The sequence below is a fragment of the Schistocerca serialis genome, chromosome 6 (assembly GCF_023864345.2).
Source record: "Schistocerca serialis cubense isolate TAMUIC-IGC-003099 chromosome 6, iqSchSeri2.2, whole genome shotgun sequence".
Classification (NCBI taxonomy): domain Eukaryota; kingdom Metazoa; phylum Arthropoda; class Insecta; order Orthoptera; family Acrididae; genus Schistocerca; species Schistocerca serialis.
The window spans coordinates 106,982,152-107,009,437 of NC_064643.1; the positions used below are offsets into that span (position 1 = coordinate 106,982,152).

Below are 27,286 nucleotides of genomic sequence, written 5' to 3' on the forward strand. Positions count from 1 at the left end.
CCCAAAAAAGTGATGAAAACATAACGGACGAACAGATATTAATTGTCTGAAAATAAAAAATTAAAATTTTTCACTAGAGGGAAGACTTGAACCAAGGACCCTTGGATCCACAGTCGTTCAAGCTAACTACGGGGCCACTCCTCTCCTGAGCTCGGATACTCCTTATGTTGCCTATCTTGCACATGGACTACTCAGTTTGTATATTTTGCTTATTTTTTCATAGTTCCACACAACTTCTTCCTGTTTTTTTGATTGATCTGTGTTCAGTTTTTCAAGGCCTATCCACTGTGCAACTTTTAACTAAATCTGAGGGGGGTACGATGGGGAGGTTCCCTTGTTAGAAGATGCAACAAGTCTACTAAAGAGACAGCTTACACTACACTCGTTCGTCCTCTGTTAGAATATTGCTGCGCGGTGTGGGATCCTAACCAGGTGGGATTGACGGAGGACATCGAAAGGGTGCAAAAACGGTCAGCTCGTTTAGTATTATCACGTAATATGGGAGAGAGTGTAGCAGATATGATACGCGAATTGGGATGGAAGACGTTTTTCGTGGCGGTGAGATCTATTCACGAAATTTCAGTCACCAACTTTCTCTTCCGAATGCGAAAATATTTTGTTGAGCCCAACCTACATAGGTAGGAATGATCATTAAAATAAAATAAAAGAAATCAGAGCTCGAACAGAAAGGTTTAGGTGTTCGTTTTTCCCGCGCGCTGTTCGGAAGTGGAATGGTAGAGAGATAGTATGATTGTGGTTCGATGAACCCTCTGCCAAGCACTTAAATGTGAATTGCAGAGTAATCATGTAGATGTAGAATACGAATAAATTCGCTTCAGGTATTGTAGTACCTATTGGTGACATGAAAATTTGTGAAGGTCACCAAATCAGACCCAGATCTGTCTCTTATCGCGAGTGGTCGTGTTAACCATCTGTACTCACCATAGCAGAAGCCAAGTTACTCGCATTCAGCGTATTTCGGTCGGAGTAATTTCCGGCAACGTGTTCATCCAGACAGGCATGTAAAAATTACTTTTAAATTTAAATGTATTTGGTGGCCCGTCTATCTCTTCCCGCTAGTTTGGGCAAGTCACAGGTAATTCTCTTTTAGTAAGTGCTGAAGTGACGAACAGAAAGCATACAGGACAATTTTAATGTTCGGTGATTTCATCATTTGCTTTTTAAGCGTATATTGCCACTTAAGTATTTTTTCGCAGAAAGAATTACCATTCGTTAGTTTACTTTGAATGGTAAACGAGCCGAGTATTCTTCCAGGTGAGTGTGGGAAAACAGCCTGAATATCTCTCAGACTGGCCAACGGAATCTACAGGCAGGCAAACTACAGACATGTTTCATTTGCATTTGAAAAGGAAGAATGAATAATTCAATCAATATACACAACTAAAACCGATTGTAAAGACTTTCCATTAGATTGATTCGACAGAGTGGTTTCACTTAAAAGAGACTACGACTAATGGCTGTTTCTTGACCATCTACTGTAAACTGTGTTTTGCGGAATCGGTTGCACACAGCTCATGACTGTCATTGAGAATTGGAACCACCGACAGAAAAAAGCGCCGCAAAGCATGCCTTATTGTAGAGTACATTTGGAAAGTGTGGTTATTACTTCGCCCCATTCCTCTTTTCAGATCTGCCTATCACAAAGTTCTCAGAAACTGGATCGTCGCTAAACCAAACATTTACCAAACTGAACAACAGTACCGGAATCTGTTACAGTTTGATGTCCCACATGTTAGACTGCAGCCGGGAGGAGACTCACAGTCCGGCAGCTGCTCCTCGGGGAAGTCCCTCTGCAGCAGCTCGTGGTACAGCTCGCACCTCGTGAAGACGACCGCCCGGGCACAAGACGTCAGCGTCATGAGCGCCAGCAAGCTGCAGTACAAGCTCCTCATCTCTGCTAGCAGTGCTCGGCCGTTTACCAATCTGCAGGAAAAAATGTATTGTGCGTGTCATCTTCACCAGTTACTGTGTAAGGTGTCAGCAGTTAACTCACAAGGACAGCGTACTAAATATAACAGCACACATTGCTTAGGTAGAAAGTAGTAAGTATCTATTACACCTTAAACCTAACAAATTAAGAACAGGGTTCAGCCATTGTTTGTAACGGCGCCGTTAGCTGTTTAGAACATACAGGTTCTTTAGACGGCTGTTCACGTTTAAAATTACATTACGCGCTGGACGGGGTTTTCGTCGTGGCGAAAGTTCCTTAGGGTTGTCGTACCCTGCAGCATGGGACGATTTACTAAAAAGGTTTAATTTACTGTAACCATATCTAGCACTGAATGAAAACAATGTAACTAACTCTGGAAGATAGGCATGAGAGAGTTACACCAAAAGCCGTGCGTATTTTTACCCTACTGTAAGCTGATTTGGAAGAAGTTAGTATTTCACCACTTACTAAAGTTGGTTGGTTTGTGGGATGAATGGGACCAGACTGCAACGGTCATCGGTCCCTTGTTCCAAAACTTAAAAACTACCACACACAGTAAAAAATCGGATAATAGAGACAACAGACAACACAGGACAAGAAAAACTCAGACAAAGAACAGACATAACAAATTAAAATCGCACGGAGTGTGGCAGTGGTTGGCCGACCAAAGAATAAAAAAGGAAAAGCCAACCACCGAGAACAAATTAAAAAACTCTGTTTAAAACCGTAGGCCAAAGGCCAGAATCAACACAAAACAATAAAATAAAACAAACACTCATATTAAATGATAAAAACCTCCTGCCCGAATAAAACGTAAAACTAAGCCAGCCATAGCACGGCCATCAGTTAAAAGGCCAGGGAGCGTATCAGGGAGCGCAAATGTCCGGCTGACCACAGCTAAAAGGGGGCAGGCCAGCAAAATGTGGGCCACTGTCAAAGCCGCCCCGGAGCGACACAGAGGAGGGTCCTCCCGACGCAGTAAGTAACTGTGTGTCGGCCGGGAGTGGCCAATGCGGAGCCGACAAAGGACGACTGAGTCCTTGCGGTTGGCTCGCATCGATGACCGCCACACAGTCGTCGTCTCGTTAATGGCACGGAGTTTATTGGGCGTGATCCGATCGCGCCATTCAGCGTCCCAAAGCGCAAAAACTTTTCGGCGGAGGACCGCTCGCAAATCAGTCTCTGGGAGGCCAACATCCAGAGATGGTTGCCTGGTGGCCTCTTTCGCCAGGCGGTGGTCAACATGTTCATTGCCCGGGATACCGACATGACCGGGGGTCCACACAAAGACCACAGAGCGGCCGCAACGGGCAAGAGTGTGCAGGGACTCCTTGGTAGCCATCACCAGACGAGAACGAGGGAAATACTGGTCGAGAGCTCGTAAACCGCTCAGGGAATCGCTACAGATCACTAAGGACTCACCTGAGCAGGAGCGGATATACTCTAGGACCCACTTACTGAACAGAAATTAATTTCGACTGAGCAACCGCCTGACGGAACTGTCGATTCGAAAGCCGAGACGACACTATTTTTGCTTAATAACCATAATTAAGAAGCGCCGTTCCTGATTTTACTTCTTCATAGGAATTAACCGACATTTTTATGCAGCCGCTGTTCCACCATATCAATTTTCGACAAAATAAAGACGTCGCATTTCAAATAGGGTTACCAGGTACAAAAATTGGAAAAACAGGGCTGAGTTATATTTAGCCAAACAGTTTGCACTAAAAGCCAGACTACCTATCTAACGTAGAAATACAGCCTGCTGGGTATTTTCAATCGTTTATTAATAATCAGTTTTTGCGAGATCAGCCTTAAAGCTGCATAAACGAAAAGCAAAAAAGTAATTTCCCAAAAATGATAGCAATTAAGTGCTCAGTCTTCTTACCAAGATAAGATGTAAAGTAAAAGTTCGTTAAATGAAATTATCTTCTACTCTTCTGGAGCAGAAAATGACAAAATAGTCAATGTCGGTAGTTTCCATTGGACTTATTGGCATGGCTGATCAGTACGTTCTACTTTGCCTCAATCTCTATGCGCTTAGCATTGTTGTGACATTTTAGGTTCTTTCGGCCTACGAAGAAAAACGGACAGACATTCGACATACCTCATTCATCACTGATTCCTCGCGCTTACATGATAAGCTCAAAACAAGCTTTATATTTTATGCTTTATCGATAAAGGGCTGAACAAAAGTAGGACATAGCGAACTTTTGTATACTTGGCCAAACGCGACAGTAAAAAGCCGGATTTTTCTGGCTACTGCCTGCCGGACAATTGGCAACCCACCTTTTTTTCCTCCTCCAAGTCACGGAAACAAATTTGAAAAGTAAACTCTGAAGTTTATCTTTCTGTAATCTGAAGACAGATGTTTTGATTATCGAGATATACGTTCATGTGTTCCGTCAGTTTTTAACATGACCACTGGTTTTTCAAAACAAACGCATACCAGCGATCTGCAATAAGTGCACAGCTGTGAATTCGGCGGATAGTCTCACTTCAGGACAGTTACAGGGAAGAACTGATTTTTGGTGGTTCTCCACTCTGTCATAAGTCTGGAAGGAGCAACTGTGCATTTCTATAAGAAAATAATTCTTAAGGTTTTTCCTGTACTTGGGCATGTTGATTATAAAAATTAGGGAAATGGAACACGATGCTTCACCGCACTATCGCGTAATTTATTGAAACTACATGGTTTAGTTCGGTTGTTTCTGAAGCTATTATCAGCTGAGAGTTCTAGTACATAAATCCACGGATGAAATCTAAAAAATATCACCATTCATGATGGAAGATAAGCATTTTTGAGCTTAGCTGCTTTGGTCTAAGAAAGTTTCTTTAGAGTTTCTTCCGCGACGACACCGTCAGCTAACGTATTTCAATTTCCGTTGACAGAGGCAGACTGAAGATGTTCCCCGGAGTTCTGGGCGAAATGTCTGCTTTGAGAGCTCTTAAAGAGGAAGCTAGTATATGTTTTCCGTAAAAACACTAAAGAATGACGCTTTGTATATTCAATTTTGAGGGCAGCATGTAATTGCTTCTTAGTACCAGTTGTGAGTAACCAAATGTATAGGTATATAACACTCTAAATGATAAAAATAAGCTAACCAATCCAGTGACTGAATAAAACTGTACTATGATGCTACACTCTTGCCTGTATTTTCTTTTCAAGTAGTACATAACATTTGTTGGAAATGGACATACAGCTTAAAGTGAAATCCGAACCAAGACTCAAATTTAAAATTTTACACATAGGCATACTTTTATCGGTTTTGAAAGTCACTAAGCCAAAAACTCCGCTTACTGACCAGGACCGAACCACAACATTTCTGTCATTCTTGTACGTAACAGAAGGAATCTAGCAATTTCCACGGCACCTCTGGTTCAAAATATGTGTGTGAAACATCACAGACAGTCCGCTTCATGAATAAATTGAATTCCACCAAGTAGCACACTAACTTATTACACACCTCTGAATATCTTTTTGAAATAAGAGGAGATAACATCCCGTCGACGATGATGTCAGATACCGAGCACAAGCTCTAATTGGGGACAGAAGTATAAGGTATCAGCCACTTATCAAAGAAACCATCCCGATCTTTGCGTATACCGAGTGAGAGAAAAATAGAAAACCCTCATCTCTTTGGCTGGACTGGGATTAAAACCACCGTCGTCCCAAGTGCAATCACCTTCTCGCTCACTCAGAACAGGGAGATAAGCTACGTTTACAGTCCAAAACCGACAATGGACCACAAAATAATCGAGCGCGAATGCAAAGTGCCTCACGTCGTTCTCTATGGGAATTACCGGTACATCTCCAAGAGGCTCCCAAAACCAGTTTTGACAATCAGATTTCCCAATACTGCTTGTGACGAGTTATAGAAACACTTCGTTCTCTGGAAATGCGTCTCTAGCTGCCAGATTTCCTCTTCCATAATCCATTTTCGCTCCCATACGAAGGCACAACCGTCTTTAGAACGCGCTTGGGTTGTCACGTTAAGTCTTGTTTTTAAAAATTTGCGGCTCTTGTGGACAGAGTAACTCTTCTTACCTGAACGAAAAGCAAATATCACACAACCCAGGAAGTTGTCTAGCTCCGATGTTTAATAGAAAAGAAACAGCCACTGTGCTAAGGCAGGAACCGGAAAAAAATTACCTCCGCAGACCATTTACGTAAAACAACCGACGACGGGACAACCGATATTCGACCGGGCTAACAAAACCACATCAGATATTAACATGTAAACACAACAGCGATAAACGGTATGCGAAATTTCATTATCTTCCCCGAGAAGTTATGTCTTGCTTAAACATAGCAATTTCGGTTCAATATAGTGTACTTACGGAGCGAAACAGGCTTGCAACGACAGCGTGCTTTGCAAGCAAGGACAATGGGCCAGTCCTGTACGTGACTGACTGTAAGTCGTCAATAGAAAATAATGTTCGGGTCGTGATTGGAAAGATATCTCTGTTGATACGAGAGATATCGCTGTACCCTGATAATGCACCGGAAACTGCCAGAATCGATTAACAGACAAAGTACGGCCATATCACAAAGATCGACTACGTGATTAAATGCGCTACAAGAGTCTAGTAATGGCATAATAGGCGCTCAAACAACCGAAGTAACATTGATGCCGGCGCGAAAAATAATTTTTAATTCTGTCACAACAGCGCAGAAAAGTGAACGGTCCAAAATCTGACGAAGGCAAAATAGACAAACGCAAGTAGGAACCTATAACATTGACTTGTTGTTGTTCTTTTAAACTTATTCTACTACGTTCCTCCTTGTTATTCACTTTTAGTGTTTCGTGCCCCAATCTGAAAAAAACGGAACCCGTATGGGATCGCTTCGTTGTCCGTCTTTCTGTCCTACCGCTTAGAACCCTTTTTCTCGGGAGCGGTTAGACATATCACGTTCAAATTTATGTCACATATTAAGACTTATGCCCCCTTGACAGTTAAAAGTTTTAAACTTCTAAGTCAATTAAATCACAAGACATATTCTATATTTACACATATAAACAAAAGTGCCCTGTTCGCTCCTTCTTGTATGTTCGGCCAAGTCCGAGGAATTACTGTAGGGATTTTGATAAGCTCTTGGAATTCCTGGGACCGATATGTAGGCCGTACATGTAACGTAAACAGGAAAAAATCATTGAGATTATCGAGTTCTAGGATGGATGATATGCTCCTACTTGCATTTGGACAATTTTTTTATCTTTGGAAACAATTACGTTTCACAAGTCACCTAAAACGCTGAAACGTCACACCGAGTCACACTCTGCAAATTGTAATAGATACTATTAATGAAATTGACAATAATAATAATTCAGAAGTGTGTCAAATGTTTCTCACTCGGTGAAAACCAGCATAAAATTTTCGATCATTTTTTTAGTTTGCCGGCCAGAGTGGCCGTACGGTTCTAGGCACTGCAGTCTGGAACCGAACGACAGCTACGGTCGCAGGTTCGAATCCTGTCTTGGGCATGGATGTGTGTGATGGCCTTAGGTTAGTTAGGTTTAATTAGTTCTAAGTTCTAGGCAACTGATGACCTCAGAAGTTAAGTCGCATAGTGCTCAGAGCCAATTGAACCATTTATTTTAATTTTGTTGTGGCTAGAATCGTGTAGTACTTCAGAAATGAAGTGGTATCAATGTCCGTCTGGCTTTTTATTAGATGTGTTTATTCACATTGGTGGTTTCGACAACTGAGCCAGTGTTCAGTGACACCTGCAACATAATCCGTTGTTTAACGACCGTTCCAACTTCAAGAATACATGGTGTCTGCAAAAATTGTAGAGAACAAATTCTACAGATAACGAAGAATCATGTTTTCCTGTCTTATTACGTAAATGAATTAGATAAAAACGATTGACACGAAGGCAATGTCATCTTAAAGCGAATGATTATGCATTGACGTACTTCATGTTGAGGTAGAAAGTTGTATAAATCTTTTAAAAGTATTTGTCTTTTACAAGTTTTTCAGAACAGAGTGTGTTTTTAAAGCTGGATCTGCTCGATATACAGATACAAACTTTGCAAAATGTCTACCCATGTGTAAAAGAATATCAGGATTATTGCACAGAGTACGCTACTGGCCATTAAAATTGCTACACCACGAAGATGACGTGCTACAGACGCGACATTTAACCAACAGGAAGAAGATGCTGTGATATGCAAATGATTAGCTTTTCGGAGCATTCACACAAGGTTGGCGCCGGTGGCGACACCTACAACGTGCTGACATGAGGAAAGTTTCCAACCGATTTCTCATACACAAAGAGCAGTTGACCGGCGTTGCCTGGTGAAACGTTGTTGTGATGCCTCGTGTAAGGAGGAGAAATGCGTCCCATCACGTTTCGGACTTTGATAAAGGTCGGATTGTAGCCTATAGCGATTGCGGTTTATCGTATCGCGACATTGCTGCTCGCGTTGGTCGAGATCCGATGACTGTTAGCAGAATATGGAATCAGAGGGTTCAGGAGGCTGATACGGAACGCCGTGCTGGATCCCAACGGCCTCGTGTCACTAGCAGTCGAGATGACAGGAATCTTATCCGCATGGCTGTAACGGATCGTGCAGCCACGTCTCAGTCCGCAAGTCAACAGATGGGGACGTTTGCAAGAGAACAACCATCTGCACGAACAGTCGAACAGTTCGACGACGTTTGCAGCAGCATGGACTATCAGCTCGCATACCATGCTTGCGGTTACCCTTGACGCTGCATCACAGACAGGAGCGCCTGCGATGATGCACTCAGCAACGAACCTGGTGCACGAATGGCAAAACGTCATTTTTTCGGATGAATCCAGGTTCTGTTTACAGCATCATGATGGTCGCATCCGTGTTTGGCGACATCGCGGTGAACGCACATTGGAAGCGTGTATTCGTCCATCGCCATACTGGCGTATCACCCGGCGTGATGGTATGGGGTGCCATTGGTTACACGTCTCTTGCTCGCATTGTCGGCACTTTGAACAGTGGACGTTACATTTCAGATTTGTCACGACCCCTGGCTCTACCATTCATTCGATCCCTTTCTGGATACAGAAAATGTTCGACTGCTGCCCTGGCCAGCACATTCTCCAGATCTCTCACCAATTTAAAACGTCTGGTCAATGGTGGCCGAGCAACTGGCTCATCACAATACGCCAGTCACTACTGTTGATGAACTGTGGTATCGTGTTGAAGCTGCATGGGCTGCATGGTACACGCCATCCAAGCTCTGTTTGACTCAATGCCCAGGCGTATCAAGGCCGTTATTGCGGCCAGGGGTGGTTGTTCTGGGTACTGATTTCCCAGGATCTATGCACCCAAACTGCGTGAAAATGTAATCACATGCCAGTTCTAGTTTAATACACTCCTGAAAATTGAAATAAGAACACCGTGAATTCATTGTCCCAGGAAGGGGAAACTTTATTGACACATTCCTGAGGTCAGATACATCACATGATCACACTGACAGAACCACAGGCACATAGACACAGGCAACAGAGCATGCACAATGTCGGCACTAGTACAGTGTATATCCACCTTTCGCAGCAATGCAGGCTGCTATTCTCCCATGGAGACGATCGTAGAGATGCTGGATGTAGTCCTGTGGAACGGCTTGCCATGCCATTTCCACCTGGCGCCTCAGTTGGACCAGCGTTCGTGCTGGACGTGCAGACCGCGTGAGACGACGCTTCATCCAGTCCCAAACATGCTCAATGGGGGACAGATCCGGAGATCTTGCTGGCCAGGGTAGTTGACTTACACCTTCTAGAGCACGTTGGGTGGCACGGGATACATGCGGACGTGCATTGTCCTGTTGGAACAGCAAGTTCCCTTGCCGGTCTAGGAATGGTAGAACGATGGGTTCGATGACGGTTTGGATGTACCGTGCATGGCAGATCAGTACGTTCTACTTTGCCTCAATCTCTATGCGCTTAGCATTGTTGTGACATTTTAGGTTCTTTCGGCCTACGAAGAAAAACGGACAGTGTCCCCTCGACGATCACCAGTGGTGTACGGCCAGTGTAGGAGATCGCTCCCCACACCATGATGCCGGGTGTTGGCCCTGTGTGCCTCGGACGTATGCAGTCCAGATTGTGGCGCTCACCTGCACGGCGCCAAACACGCATACGACCATCATTGGCACCAAGGCAGAAGCGACTCTCATCGCTGAAGACGACACGTCTCCATTCGTCCCTCCATTCACGCCTGTCGCGACACCACTGGAGGCGGGCTGCACGATGTTGGGGCGTGAGCGGAAGACGGCCTAACGGTGTGCGGGACCGTAGCCCAGCTTCATGGAGACGGTTGCGAATGGTCCTCGCCGATACCCCAGGAGCAACAGTGTCCCTAATTTGCTGGGAAGTGGCGGTGCGGTCCCCTACGGCACTGCGTGGGATCCTACGGTCTTGGCGTGCATCCGTGCGTCGCTGCGGTCCGGTCCCAGGTCGACGGGCACGTGCACCTTCCGCCGACCACTGGCGACAACATCGATGTACTGTGGAGACCTCACGCCCCACGTGTTGAGCAATTCGGCGGTACGTCCACCCGGCCTCCCGCATGCCCACTATACGCCCTCGCTCAAAGTCCGTCAACTGAACATACGGTTCACGTCCACGCTGTCGCGGCATGCTACCAGTGTTAAAGACTGCGATGGAGCTCCGTATGCCACGGCAAACTGGCTGACACTGACGGCGGCGGTGCACAAATGCTGCGCAGCTAGCGCCATTCGACGGCCAACACCGCGGTTCCTGGTGTGTCCGCTGTGCCGTGCGTGTGATCATTGCTTGTACAGCCCTCTCGCAGTGTCCGGAGCAAGTATGGTGGGTCTGACACACCGGTGTCAATGTGTTCTTTTTTCCATTTCCAGGAGTGTATATTTGTCCAATGAATACCCGTTTATCACTGCATTTCTTCTTGGTGTAGCAATTTTAATGGCCAGTAGTGTAATTTGCATATTTTACTTTACATACAAAGGACACATATAATAATAAGAAGCTGTTACATGAAACAATTAACTATCTTCTCACAGGAAATCACAGGACTTTCTGTCAGTAATTCATATTTTGTAATGTGAAAGCATACTTCATTCAAAATTTGCATAAAGCAACAGCAAAAATTGGATTCATGGTGCTCGAAACTGTCAAAAATTGAATCAGTTACGCTATAATACTGGTACAAGACAAACGTAATTCACCATACCTTTCACACAAAAAAGACTTTCAGACATGCAGCTACTGTATGTTGCAGCAGGATGTGGTGTTCAGAAATTCGAAACATAATAAAGAGAAAAATTTTGCAACATCCACCATCCTGACTGGACGGAGCATAACATCACAAGTTATTAGGTCGTTCAAACAGCAGAAAAGTAACAATGATTACTGACAAAGAAGTTGTAAGATGGCAAGAACTATGCCACTTACATGAAGTCATTAAAGATCACCTAACTCACGTTGAGCGAACAGTAGGGCTGAACAAAAATGACTGACAAGGCACAATGCATCTTGTAGAGGGTATAGTATGGACGTATTGGAATAATTAATGTCGGGTGATGGTTTTAAAGTAATTCACACGACATTTTGTCGAAACGCGTCAATTTACTGGAGGCTAGTTTATCCCAGGGAAGTGTTCAAGAGTTGACCGAGGCCGGCGAGGCAGCGGCGAAGAGAAGCAACAACAGGCAGTTTAGGGCGGCTGAAGCTCTGAGAAAGCGGTAACGGGGCGTGGCCTTCAGCTGCCTTAAGATGAGTGACAGTGAGTGGGTGATTGACCCCATGCTGTTGTACCGGGAAGCAGACGGAGAACTTGTACGCCTGTTGATAAATGTCCGTCGTCCTGTTTTCAGTGAAACATGCGAGAAAGCAACGCAAAGCTACGGTGGAGCGGTCAACAGAGGCCAAAATATGCGTGTTCGTGACTATAGCAACTTCACACTGAATTCACAGTCCGCAGAGTCTGAAGTAAATCAGGTGAAGAGCGACACAATGAAATACGCCGTCCTCCGATGGGAACATAGGACCAAGGAATTTGAAGTACCCTTCTGGGCGTCAGAAGTCCGGAAAAATTGGTGTTTGTGCAGACACTAACCTTGATGGGTGGCTTGGAAGCAGCTAAATAGCAGAAGTTGAGAGGAAGGGAAATTTGGTGGGAATTTGTTCACTTCCCAGAGCAGGTATTGGGAAGCGACGCATAATTAACGCGACTTGCACTGCAATTGGCGTAAGTGATTTTGCTGGAGGGGAAGCCGAGGCGAAGACCGGACTGTGAGAAGTCTCCATGGTGGTCTTCCATTCCCAGCTTGCCTAGAGTGCGGACGTGGCGTTCATTACTCAGCTTGCCTGAGAGAGAGTGAGCATCTCTGCAGTTTAGGACTTAGCAAACGGAACGATTGAGTTTGGAGATAGAAAGTTTTCGTTCAGCTATGTACTGAGCAAGATAGCTAAAAGTGAATAGACGAGCGCAGCCTTGCAGCACCACGAGGTCGGCCGACGTCCGCACGACACCGCTCCGCCACGCTGAATTCGGTGATATCGTGCCCGCTCCGGCTACTGATTAATTTGTTGGATCACGTCGGCAAAGTTTCCATGAGGGTTTCATGGGCCGTGTATTGTAGAATTCTTCTCGCACTTCGCATTACGCCTGGGTCAGTCGATAGGAATTACTTTTGATTTATTGAGCTTTACTCCACGCAGACGCAATTTATTACCACTGCCTGTTAGGAGAGTCATGTAATGTGATGATTGAAGGTCGTGAGTTAAAATAGATCTGTGCTAATCGACTGCATCTGTTTTCAATCAAGTAGTTGAAATCCCAAGTCATTTTATTAATTAATTTTATGTTCAACATTTGCATCTGCTGTTCAATAGCTGAATATAACATCAATGAGCACACCTTTTTAATTAAAAGGGATCAATTCTGAATCAGTTAATGTCAACACTGCCACTGCAGTTCAATCAGGAGTCACAGGGGCTTATTACTTTCTTTGCGTTACCCGACATTGCGGCAGTTTTTGCACTCTCTGTTGATCTGTTAGTCAATTACCAGGGGTGAACACATACCAAAACCAGATAAGTGATGGGTGGGGTGTTACAAAGTATTTGTGGAGCAGGACCTCAGGAAATGGTATTCAGCCGTGTGGGCAAAGGCTCATTAATAAACAATTCTCACCTTCTCCATGAAACACATCTCAAAGAACGTTGAGTAGAGAGTGTTGACAGATCAACAATTGCCTGCCTATAATATGGAAGGTATACAAGCAACATGGTGAAATGATTTAGGTGCTAGTGTTGATTTCTGGTAGAGAATTATGATGTAATGTATGCGTTAAGACTGGCGATTGTCAATTTTTAACAGTTCTCAGCGGCGTATTTTATTGCATTCTTGTGAGACATCTTAATAAACCGGAAATAGAGAACACCATTTTCTGTAACTATGACAGTAGTTTACTGGGAGTTGTAACTAATGTCTTCCTATTAACAACAAACTGCATACTGAAGAATTATATATTAATCTCTAAACGTTGCACATATATTTCCCCACTGACTGCAAGTGTATTCTAGCATTGTCCAGATCCGAGGTGTGCAAGTTGTTGTTGTTGTTGTGGTCTTCAGTCCTAAGACTGATTTGATGCAGCAGTCCATGCTACCCTATCCTGTGCAGGCTTCTTCATCTCCCAGTACTTACTGCATCCTACATCCTTATGAATCTGCTTAGTGTATTCATCTTTTGGTCTCCCTCTACGATTTTTACCCTCCACGCTGCCCTCCAATGCTAAATTTGTGATCCCTTGATGCCTCAGAACATGTCCTACCAACCGATCCCTTCTTCTAGTCAAGTTGTGCCACAAACTCCTCTTCTCCCCAATTCTATTCGATACTTCCTCATTAGTTATGTGACCTACCCATCTAATCTTCAGCATTCTTCTGTAGCACCACATTTCGAAAGATTATATTCTCTTCTTGTCCAAACTACTTATCGTCCATGTTTCACTCCCATACGTGACTACACTCCACATATATACTTTCAGAAACGACTTCCTATACTCGATGTTAACAAATTTCTCTTCTTCAGGAACGCTTTCCTTGCAATTGCCAGTCTACATTTTATATCTTCTCTACTTCGACCACCATCAGTTATTTTGCTCCCCAAATAGCAAAACTTATCTACTACTTCAAGTGTCTCATTTCCTAATCTAATTCCCTCAGCATCACCCGACGTAATTCGACTACATTCCATTATCCTCGTTTTGCTTTTGTTGATGTTCATCTTATATCCTCCTTTCAAGACACTGTCCATTCCGTTCAACTGCTCTTCCAAGTTCTTTGCTGTCTGACAGAATTACAATGTCATCGGCGAAACTCAAAGTTTTTATTTCTTCTCCATGGATTTTAATGCCTACTCCGAATTTTTCTTTTGTTTCCTTTACTGCTTGCTCAATATACAGATTGAATAACATCGGGTAAAGGCTACAACCCTGTCCCAATCCCTTCCCAACCACTGCTTCCCTTTCATGCCCCTCGACTCTTATAACTGCCATCTGGTTTCTGTACAAATTGTAAATAGCCTTTCGCTCCCTATATTTTACCCCTGCCACCTTTAGAATTTGAAAGAGAGTATTCCAGTCAACATTGTCAAAAGCTTTCTCTAAGTCTACAAATTCTAGAAACGTATGTTTGCGTTTCCTTAATCTTTCTTCTAAGATAAGTCGTAGGGTCAGTATTGCCTCACGTGTTCCAACATTTCTACGGAATCCAAACTGATCTTCCCCGAGGTCGGCCTCTACCAGTTTTTCCATTTGTCTGTAAAGAATTCGTGTTAGTATTTTGCAGCTGTGACTTATTAAACTGATAGTTCGGTAATTTTCACATGTCAACACCTGTTTTCTTTAGGATTGGAATTATTATATTCTTCTTGAAGTCTGAGGGTATTTCACCTGTTTCATATATCTTGCTCACCAGATGGTAGAGTTTTGTCAGGACTGTCTCTCCCAAGGCCGTCAGTAGTTCCAATGGAATGTTGTCTAATCCCGGGGCCTTGTTTCGACTCAGGTCTTTCAGTGCTCTGGCAAACTCTTCACGCAGTATCATATCTCCCATTTCATCTTCATCTATATCCTCTTCCATTTCCATAATATTGTCCTCAAGTACATCGCCCTTGTATAGATCCTCTATATACTCCTTCCACCTTTCTGTTTCCCTTCTTTGCTTAGAACTGGGTTTCCATCTGAGCTCTTGATATTCATACAAGTGGTTCTCTTGTCTCCAAAGGTCTCTTTAATTTTCCTGTAGGCAGTATCTATCTTACCCCTAGTGAGATAAGCCTCTACATCCTTACATTTGTCCTCTAGCCATCCCTGCTTAGCCATTCTGCACTTCCTGTCGACCTCATTTTTGAGACGTTTGTATTCCTTTTTGCCTGCTTCACTTACTGCATTTTTGTATTTTCTCCTTTCATCAATTAAATTCAGTATTCCTTCTGTTACCAAAGGATTTCTACTAGCCCTCGTCTTTTTACCTACTTGATCCTCTGCTGCCTTCACTATTTCATTCCTCAAAGCTACCCATTCTTCTTCTGCTGTACTTCTCTCCCCCATTCCTGTCAATTGTTCCCTTATGCTCTCCCTGAAACTCTGTTCAACCTCTGCTTTAGTCAGTTTTTTTTATTCATTATTAAACCTACTCCTGCATCACCCCTATTTGATTTTGTATTTAAAAACCTGTATTCACCTGACCAAAAGTCTTGTTCCTCCTGCCACCGCCGGCCGCGGTGGTCTCGCGGTTGAGGCGCTCAGTCCGGGACCGCGCGACTGCTACGGTCGCAGGTTCGAATCCTGCCTCGGGCATGGACGTGTGTGATGTCCTTAGCCTAGTTAGGTTTAAGTAGTTCTAAGTTCTAGGGGACTGATGACCACAGAAGTTAAGTCCCATAGTGCTCAGAGCCATTTCAACCTCCTGCCACCGAACTTCGCTAATTCCCACTATATCTAACTTTAACCTGTCCATTTCCCTTTTTAAATTTTCTAACCTACCTGCCCGATTAAGGGATCTGACATTCCACGCTCCGATCCGTAGAACGCCAGTTTTCTTTCTTCTGATAACGATGTCCTCCTGAGTAGTCCCCGCCCGGAGATACGAATGGGGAACTATTTTACTTCCGGAATATTTTACCCAAGAAGACGCCATCATCATTCAACCATACAGTATAGCTGCATGCTCCTGGAAAAATTACGGCCGTAGTTTCCCTTGCTTTCGACCGTTCGCAGTACCAGCACAGCAAGGCTGTTTTGGTTAGTGTTACAAGGCTAGATCAGTCAATCATCCAGACTGTTGCCCCTGCAACTACTGAAAAGTCTGCTGCCCCTCTTCAGGAACCGCACGTTTGTCTGGCCTCTCAACAAGTACCCCTCCGTTGTGGTTGCACCTACGGGTCGGCCATCTGTATCGCTGAGGCACGCAAGCCTCCTCAGCAACGGCAAGGTCCATGGTTCATTGGGGGAAGAAGGTGTGCAAAGTTAGTCCAAATTTGTAACTGAAAATTTTTTTGTATCTCAAAATATTTTCATTTAGTTATAAATACATTGGTAGTAATAAATATTTTTTCGAAACTAAAAAGTAAAACGCAGTTTCGTCGGGGGGGCACCACTTGGTAACAGCTTGTTGGACTCCTCCATGGGCTACAAGAGTGGGACAGACAAATTCCTTCCGCGAAAATACGTTCTATAGTGGACATAGCGTTCATAAAATTATTTCAGGAAGGGCTCCGAGTGAGTTTACTCTGGGTTACAGGTGTTGCGCATCAGAGTAGTTAAATTCTGAATATTAGGTAAAGTAACGCCCTTAACATCACAACTTGATAAAAAGTTGCAAACAGAGGTAATGTTCCCTTGTTCTCGTGAGTGTTGGCCGCGGTCAGACCATGCAGCTGATGGCAGCCCAACCTCAGCGATTCAGTAAAGTTGGTTATAAGCGTAATTATTTACAGTCCCTAGGAAGAGAATTTGATTGGTGCTAAGAAGTTATGTATTTTTAACCTTGAGAATAACTGCAGATTTAGACGTGATCAGGTTGAACAAAATTTTTGTGGGGCTAATGTTACCCTCTCATCACTATCATAACACGGTCCTCATTTCCTGAATCCTTGCACAAATAACCTACATCCTCTACTACTTGCGTGCAACGTGCATTTTGCTTGAAGATTGTAACCCGGTGCTAGTTTCCTATTTCTTTCTTCAGCAATTGGCCCAAACCTCTTCGGTGGATACTACCTCATAGCAGGACTTCCCTTCTCTTTCCTGCTCTCCCTGAAACCATTGGTTCATGTTGAAAGCTTGATTCACCTTAATTATACGTAAATTTAGCGGAGATTCTTCCATATCTAAATGAAGTAGGAAGGCAAAGCAATTTTTATGCCAGTAACAACCTTTTCAGATACTGTTATTTTCCTGTGGTTCCTGTTTTCTTCTACCTTTCCCCCCTTTCGTTACCCGTCTCCCCGTTTAACCTTTCCAGTTCCTTCCTGTCACTGTCCACCTCAAGCTTAAAGACCCTAATTTTTTCCAGTTGTTCAGCTATTTCCTTGCCCCGTGTACAGTGTTTACAATACCACAGAAGATTTCACTCCGTTCAAACTTTTCTACATCAGCACAATTTCTGCAACTGAATCATCTGTCAGAGCTACTACCTAACTCTGTGAAGCCGACGTGTATTTGACCCATCCTCCTCTCACTCTGGCCTTACTGTAAATGTATTAACAATCGAGACGAGAAGAACAAAAACCGGGAGAAAGTGTGTGCTTTCGGTTATGATAAACGTTGTTATCGACTGTTAACGAAGGTCCCATAAACACTAATGTGCTGCATGACACAGCCACTTCACATAAATATCTAGGTGTAACGTTGCAAAGCGGTATTTAGTGAGACGAGCCCGTAAGGGCGGTAGTAGGGTAGGCGAATTGTCAACTGCGGTTTATTGGGACGATTCTACCAAGATGTATCTCATCTGTAAAGGAGGCTGCGTATGGGATACTAGTGAGACCCATTTTGAGTACTGCTCGAGTTAGTGGGGTCCCTCCTACATCGGATTACAGGAAGAAAATGGCTCTGAGCACCATGGGACTCAACTGCTGAGGTCATTAGTCCCCTAGAACTTAGAACTAGTTAAACCTAACTAACCTAAGGACATCACAAACATCCATGCCCGAGGCAGGATTCGAACCTGCGACCGTAGCGGTCTCGCTGTTCCAGACTGCAGCGCCAGAACCGCGCGGCCACTTCGGCCGGCTTACAGGAAGACATCGAAGCAACTCAGTAGCGTGCTACTAGATTTGTTACCGGTAAGTTCGGCCAACATTCGAATATTACGGAGACGCCTGTGAACTCAAATGGGAATCCCTGAAGAGAAGACGTCGTTCTTTCCGCCAAACACCATTGACAAAATTTAGAAAATCGTCATCTGAAGCTGACTGCAGAACGATTCTACTGGCGTCAGCGTACATTTCGTGTGAGGACGACGAAGACAAGAAAAGACAAATTAGGGTACGTACGGAGGCATACAGACAATCGTTCTTCCCTCTCTCTCTATTTGCGAGTGCAACAGGAAGAAACGGCTATTAGTGATACAATGTACCTTCCGCCATACCCCACACGGCGGCTTGCGGAATTCGTTTTCCGATGTAGATGTAGATTTCTACCAGTATTTAGCATTATAACTAATTTTTAGTTCCACGTGACAGATACTGAAGAAACATTGACGTCAAGAAACTATTAGTCTCAACGTTGCGCTGCGGATGCAAGAAGAGGAGTGAGGAACTCAAACGTGCCGGTAGCAGATGAACACATTTCCTAACGGTAACGTTAAACGTCTTGTTGACGTCGGCCGCCGCAAACAAACACGACAGTGCTAAAGGTATTGCAAAAATATGCTTCAAAGAAACAATTTCACTAATAGACGACATCTGCGAGCTAGTTTGTTTGTCGATCTGATTGTCTGTGGGCACAATTCGCAATACTGCTACTTATTGGAAATGTTCATGTGTGCATGTTCATCATGCACACTCGAACGTGGATATCGTAAGTTACAGAAATTTTTATACATTGCTTATTCGTTTGTCGTTCTGATTATCTCTGAACACATTTGAAATACTGCCACTTATTGAAAATGCATCTTTGGTGCACATTCATCATCCACGCTCGAACGTGGATATCGTAAGGTGCAGAAATTTTTATACATATTAAGTATCCAGAAGTCTCTGAACATCCCACTGAACGCCCTCGTGTTACCTCATGCGTGCACATTCTTTTTAACAAAAAAAAAAAAATGGCTCTGAGCACTATGAGACTTAACATATTAGGTCATCAGTCCCATAGAACTTAGAACTACTTAAACCTAACCAACCTAAGGACATCACACACATCCAAGCCCGAGGCAGGATTCGAACCTGCGACCGTAGCAGTCACGCGGTTCCGGACTGAAGTGCCTAGAACCGCACGGCCACCGCGACAGGCGCTTTTTTTTTACACATATATTATTATTTTATTATTACTACTCGTATTATTAATATTATTATTACCTATCTTCACACACTGTGAAAATTCTTGACACTATTTCACAAGTAACCACGTTTTGCTACTTACGAGAGTTGGAACTTAAATAGTCGCAACCGATACAAAAGAGTTACATGTTTGCACCTGTTACTGTCCTTCAAAGTAGTCACCAGCGTTGTGTAGAACCCGTTGCCCTTCGAGCTCCGGAAGAAAGAAGGCCCCACCAGATATGTACAGAGCACCACTTAAGACAAAGACACCACGAAGATCTAGAGTAACCTTCTTTGAGAGATGAGAAAATCTGGTGTGTGAGGAACTGGGAAATTGCGAGGGTTAGAACTTAAAGAGTGGCAACTATTTATTGACGACCAATATAAGAGAGTTACATGTTTGGACCTGTTACTTTCCTTCAAAGTAGTCACCAGCGTTGTGCAAAACCCGTTTCCAGCGAGGTGGAAGGCGTAGTATACCGTTAGCAGAGCCTGTTCTCTTGATGGTGCTAATGGAGCGGTCTACTGCCTGTCGAATCTCTGGAACAGTTCTGAAGCGAATGCCCCGAAGTGGTCCCTTCATCTTCGGAATTAAATCAAAGTGACAAGGACTTGAGTCCGGGGAGTACAGTAATTCCCAGTCCCAACGACCGAATAAAGCAGCCACAGCTTGCGCTGTATGCGCCCATGCATGGTCGTGCAAAATGGTGGATGGGTTGTGCAGAAAGTGTTGCTGCTTGTTTCGCAAAGCTGGTCGCAGGTGATGCTCCAAAAGCGAACAGTAACACTGTGCACTGACGGTCTGCCTTGGAGGAACGTAATGCGTTAGGATAACACCATCAGAGTCGTACACGAGAATCACCATAACTTTAGACCGCTCCATTCCCACCATCAACAGAACAGGCTCTGCTATCGGTATAGTACGGCTTCCAAATTGCTGTCAACGGGTTCTGCACAACGCTGGTGACTACTATGAAGGAAATTAACAGGTCCAAACATGTAACTCTTTTGTATTGGTTGTCAATAAATAGTTGCCACTATTTAAGTTCTAACCCTCGTAATTTCGCAGTTCCTCACACACCAGATTTTCTCTTCTCTCAAAGAAGGTTACTCTAGATCTTCGAGGTGTCTTTGTCTTCAGTGGTGTTCTGTACATATCTAGTGGGTCCCTGTTTCTTCCGGAGCTCGAAGTGCGTATCCAGTCCAACGAAGTCACCTAACTTTGATTCTGGCAATGATGTCTGGCTCTCCGTTTGTTAGGTTTATCGATTCTTGTGTGGTTTATTAGTGGATTTCCAACATATGTCCCCTAAAATTTTGCTGTCAAAGATTTTTTATTTCACTTTTTCTCATTTTGTTAATGTTGAAGTACCACAAGCGTATGTTAGGACAGGTCTGATAAAAGTTTTCCCTACATACCTTAGAACTGCTTGAAAATGGTCTGCTTTCTATTGAGTTCAGCAGTGCAAAATAACACCTATTTACTTTTTGTGTGATACTATTTATTCCTTCTTTGACACTGTCATGTGTAGTTCATATGGATCCAAGGTATGGCAAGTGATTTACTTTTTCAATGTTCTCTTTACCAAGTTTTAAGTTACATGCCGGGGTACTTTGCCCTGAGACGATAAAGTACTTGGTTTTATCAGTAATTATTTCAAATTCATTCACCACAATGTTATACGTAAGTAAACGCAGGAACAGTATGTTAACACTGTGAACGTCTTTTCTGCCAGGATGAGTTACTGCAGAGAACTTAATGAGCTCTAAAAAGGCTTGTTTACAGGCACGAGTTGAAGTATCCAAGCAGAAAGATTCCGTAGCAGTTTCATTCACAGAAATCGATGTTTAGCCTCGTTTTTGTGAAGGGGAGAAGTGAACGCAACAAACATTCGATCCGGATCATCTAAGAAAATAACTGACAGATCACACCCATCCCTGAAGCGAAGCATTCGGACTAATTTTGAGACACCTTCATGAACAATTCAGAGTGCTTCATTCACAGCTCACATTCTAATCTTCTTTTTCTTTTTCTTCTTCTTCTTCCTTCATCATTAGACGAGATGATCCATTGCAGCTTCTTGATCCATCCGTATTTTCTTCGGTCTACCAATGTTCCATCTTCCTTTAGGGATGCAGTGTAACAGTTGTTTTGAAATGCGTTTTTCGTCGCTTGTTTCTATATGTTCTTTTCACTCTTTCCTGTCTTCCTTAACCTTTACATTTAAATTATTAATTCCCACATTAATCCAGATCATATAATTTTTTAATATGTCTCTTCTTGTTACTCGTTGGACTGTTCTCAAAAACCTCGTCTCTGCTGTATAGTACATCATGTAGTGGTGCAAAGTTTCTATTCATCAGAGTATATATTGTCTGCGTGGCAGCTGTCTTTTGCGTTCGAACACCACCTAGAGACAAGCCCAACAACAGTGTTAAGCTGTTATAGCCAAGCGGCGATCGTAATATACCGTAGCCAACACCGAAATAATTGTGTGGCTACTAAAATGAACGATTTTTGAGTGGATACTTGAATGAGGTTAGTTAACAGACAGAATACATGTAGTTCTTTATGTGGAAACGAGGCAAAAACAATTAAGAGCTCATACCTTTGATTAATTTCGTGCATATCATATACAACATGACTAGCATTTCCTTAAACAAAACTACTGATGCCTTTGAAAAATGCACAGAACTTGTTTGGTAAAATATTTACACATTGCCGACTAACATTTTTACACAAAAGCACCGGGGCGTGCACTTAATAGTCAGTTGCGTTCGCACAATCTTCTGTTACCAGCTCAACTTCAAGAACAAATTCAATGACTAGAATTTTGTTTAATGGAACTCCTTTTGAACAGACCTCCTCTTTGAAATGATTATCAATCACAATATACATTACATAATGGGACCGCACACACAGCCCCATAATCATGAAAATAAACACTCTTCTTTCACTATTTTCACCGAATTCTTCTGTAAAAATATTACATTAACTTTATCTTCCACTTCATGGAAGTTGTTACATGAAATTCTTTTTAAATATTCATTATGACTGCTTACACTAAATTTGATCCTTTCGTGCAGTATTGCTGCCTCCAACGTACTGTTTCGCAGGATCCTTACTGGACGGTCCTACAACTGAAGATAAGTAGACAAGTAGGTTGTAAAGAGCGGAGCAATGCCTGACACGGCATTTGAATCAAACCGTGGTTTGGGAAGTGGAACAGTTGTGGTTTTTCCGTCTGTGGTAGACACTTCACAGATATTGTCGCTATCTTTGAAATACTTTATGAGCAGTGAACTGCATTAATCGTAATATATTCAAACCAAATTATACGGCAAACAATAGTAACCGTAATCGAAAACATGCCTTACTAAATTACATTCAAAACAAAACTTGACCCTTAATAATTAGTAAAAGTGAAATTCCGCCTTGGAATTGAATGGAGCCATTTCTGCCTCATTACATGATATTTGGGAAACTTGAATACATGAACCTTGTTTCAAGCAGTATAATTTCCATTACATTTTGCTACGCAACAATCCATAACTATAACGAAGACGAAACACAACAGTCGTATATTAAGTTGCGTTAAAGTCTCACAAACTAAGATCAGTACCACACAATATTATTTCTGTGAATTTAAGTAACACTCTCGTAGCGATCACATAAAACAAGAGGTTTTTTCACCCAACGAGTTGTTGATACAACAAAACACAGCTGTTGACTTTCGCCGCTTCTCGCTGACGTCACAACCTCGAGTTGATGCAGCTGTTCGGTCTCTCTATCTAGATCATGTTGGTTCGACGTGTACTGTTCTCTTAGATGATCATCTTTTCTTCGGAATACCTTACCTGTTTTAACGGATTAATTATGATTTGCTCTCTCAGCTGTGGCTGCTGAAGAAGCAGGGCGTGTACTTAATTGAGGAACTGATATCCCCATTTTAACTATTCAGAATATTGTAGCGATATTTGTGGATTGAGGAAGTTACTAATAACCGTCTCCATCATCATGGGGTGAGACTATAACCTCGACTTATGTATTCTGGTTCAAATGGTTCAAATGGCTCTGAGGACTATGGGACTTACCATCTATGGTCATCAGTCCCCTAGAACTTAGAACTACTTAAACCTAACTAACCTAAGGACATCACACAACACCCAGCCATCACGAGGCAGAGAAAATCCCTGACCCCGCCGGGAATCGAACCCGGGAACCCGGGCGTGGGAAGCGAGAACGCTACCGCACGACCACGAGATGCGGGCTATGTATTCTCTTACTGTATCATTACCTGCTTTTATTTCCATCACAAACCGTTTATGTGGTCTGGGCATGGTAGTTTATAGTTCGGAATTACAGAACCTGCAATTCATTCATTCAGTCATTAATACTATTTTAGAACTTATTCACTCCAACCAACAGTTTATTGTATCTGCACATGCTGTGCATCAGTTACAATAACATAAGTACAGGTCTGTATTGTAAGTCAGAATAATTTAAAATGATCAGAAGCAAATTTGCCAACATTCAGTGTAGTGAAAATTGTATTTTCGAAGTTACTTTGAACTCAAGTAACAACTTTATTGTTTCTGACTAGACCTGGCAGAAAAGTTATATTCTTTCCACTACAACACTCAGAATCAAACAAGTAAGGTATAGTTAACAATTTTTTAATCATCAGTACGTGATATCAATTTCAACTAGATACGACCTTACTGTCCCAGGCAAAAACGCACTCAAAGACGTAAATACAAACCGAAAAGAAAAACGGATTACACAAACTCACGCAAAAGCTACTTTTTCGTCACATGCAATTACAAATTAAGCACTTTCCGTTACTCTCCTTTCATTCTACTGTGGAAACTAGTATTTTTTTACGTCGCCAAACGGTCCTATATCAAAGCATTTCTATCTTTGCCTAAGTGAGCAACAAGAAATTCTGCTACTTCTGCGTCGGTAAGGCTCTCTGAATTTCTTTCTGTCAACTCCACATTTAATAGAATGCTATTAGCTTGAAAAGTCTGCATTCACCAGCAGTGCATATCTACATTGCATAAAGCCTGGAATTGTACTAAGACCGTTTGTTAGCGCATCGCTTATCCTTGATGTAAATGCTATGTCTTGACAAAAAATAAAAAATAAAAATAAACAGAAAGTTCATACATCTGTGCAAGTACGGAGCATTGCGTGGGGAGTGAACGGGTTTTAAATATATTATACCATAACAGGCAATTATGTTATTTAGAAAATCACGCAGAATTGCAAGGACCGTAGAGCAGAATTTGCCTAGCCCCTCATCCATCACACATCCCTGTAATTTACATTGACAGAATTTGTTATGCATGGGATCAAGGAAGTATAAGAACAATTCGTTAGACGTACTTTGAATATTAGTAATATACACTCAGGGGACAAAAGTCATGTGTCAGCGATATGCACATGTACAGATGACTGTGGTGTCACCAACACAAGATATAAGAACGGCAGAGCATTGGCGGAGCTATCATTGTACTCTGGTGATTCATGTGAAAATGTGTCAGACGTGTTTATGGGGGTCGACGGGAATTAACAGACTTTGAACGCGGGATGGTAGTAGGAGCCAGACGTATGGAACATTTTATTTCGAAAATAGATAGGGAATTCTGTATTCCGAGATCCATAGCGTCAGGAGAATACCAGAATTCAGGCGTTACCTCTCACCACGGACAAAGCAGTGGCCGACGGCCTTTACTTAACAACGGAGAGCAACGACGTTTGCGTAGAGTTGTCACTGCTAACTGACAAGCAACACTGCGTGAAATAACCGCAGAAATCAATGTGGGGCGTACGACGAACGTATCCGTTAGGAGAGTGCGGCGGTATATGGCGTTACTGGGCTATGGCAGCAGATGACCGACGCGAGTGCCGTTATAAGAGCACGAGACAGCCTGCAGCGCCTCTCCCGGGCTCTTGATCATACTGGTTGGACCCTAGACGACTGGAAAACCGTGGCCTGGTCAGGTGAGTTCCGATTGCAGCTGGTAAGAGCGAAAAATGTTCAAATGGCTCTAAGCACTATGGGACTTAACATCTGAGGTCATCAGTCCCCTATACTTAGAACTACTTAAACCTAATTAATCTAAGGACATCACACACATCCATGCCCGAGGCAGGATTCGAACCTACGACCGCAGCGGTCGCGCGGTTCCGTACTGAAGCGCCTACAACCACTCGACCACAGCGGCCGGCTGGTAAGAGCCGATGGCAGGATTCGAGTATGGCGCAGACCCTACGAAACCATGGACCCAAGTTGTCAACAAGGTACTGTACAAGTTGGTCGAGACTCCATAATGGTGTGGGCCGAGTTTACACGGAATGGACTGTGTCCTCTGGCCAACTGTACCAATCGTTGACTGGAAATTGTTATCTTCAGGTACTAGGGACTATTAGCAGCCATTCATGGACGAGTTTATGTTTCCAAACAACAATGTGCCATGTCACCAGGCCACAACTGTTCACAATTTGTTTGAAGAAGATTGTTAACAATTCTAGCGTTGAGTTGCCCACCCAGTCACTCGATATGTATCCCATCGATCATTTATGGGACAGGTCAGTTCGTGCATAGCATTCTGCACCAGTAACGCTTTCGCAATTATGGACCGCTATGGAGGCAGCAGCATGGGTCAATATTTCTGCAAGGAACTTACAACGACTTTTTGAATCCATGCCACGTTGAGTTGCTTCATGACGCCGAGCAAAAGGAGGTCCGACACGATATTATGAGGTATCGCACGACCTTGTCATCTCACTGCACATATTTTGTTATTCAACGGTTCACAGTCCCCAATAATCTCCTGCACAATCGTTAGCGTAGACGCCCACACATTGAACGTACTTCATTAAGTTACAATTTCATTAAGTTACAATGCACTACTATCATTCTCGTTAACGGAGTTACTCTCTAGTAATTTTCGTTCCGAAACTCAGAAAGAAGTCCCCAAAAAATGATTTTCACCTGTCATTTGCACTTTTGTCTCACTCTTTTGTTAACATAACGGTTTGCAATATTTCCAGATTCTAGATTTACTGTTATCTTTGTTCCTGTTTATATCATTAACTTCGATGAGACGCAGTGGTATTCCTCTTTTTCCATAATATACCATAGTTTTCCTCTGTGCACATTATCAAAAGCTTTACTACAGTCTATAAAGACAAAGTAGATTTTTCAATCGTATTCTCCACTTTTTTTGTTATTCGTTTTAATGAGAAAATGTCATCCGGGCAGGAATTTCCTTTCGAAATACCCGTTTGTTCATCGAGAATTGTATTTAACATTATTATTGCATATATTTTCCATGCCGTGTTTAACCTCCTCAGTCCGTTCTTGTTCCCCTTTAAAAATTGATGCTGCTATTGCTTCCTTCCATTCCGTTCACATTTTCATTTGCTGCCAGCATTAATTCAAAAATTCCGAAAGCCTTTACTTGGCTTCTTCTGGTATATACTGAAGAAGTTATACATGCAGATTGTCCGTACTAGAAGACTTTAGGTTTTTATAGCTTTTCAGTATTTCTTGTAGCTCCTCAACCTTCATTTTATAAATTTCCGAAAGACATCTGTTCATTGCTGCTACTTATTCATCCATCTCTTCTTCCTCTTCTTCTGACTACAGATTTTTACAGAACTTGATTTAGCCTTCTCTGTTTAGAAGATCTAAAGTTGCTACATCGTTCTCTTCTTTGTTGTTTCTATGCGGTACATTGACGGCCATGTACATTCCTTTCTATATTAGATCTATATCTTTCCCATCTTTCTTTATGTGCAGCT

General features: G+C 42.9%; 1 protein-coding gene across 1 annotated transcript in view; it reads right to left on the reverse strand.

The window, feature by feature from the left end:
- The window catches only part of LOC126483863 (lysozyme-like), a 287,279-nt gene that overhangs the window by 22,313 nt on the left and 237,680 nt on the right, over positions 1 to 27,286 (reverse strand). Inside the window, exon 2 of the mRNA XM_050107086.1 lies at positions 1,781 to 1,944. Coding sequence (XP_049963043.1) covers positions 1,781 to 1,913 — 133 coding nt within the window. The 5' untranslated portion in view covers positions 1,914 to 1,944. The remainder of the gene's footprint in view (positions 1 to 1,780; positions 1,945 to 27,286) is intronic.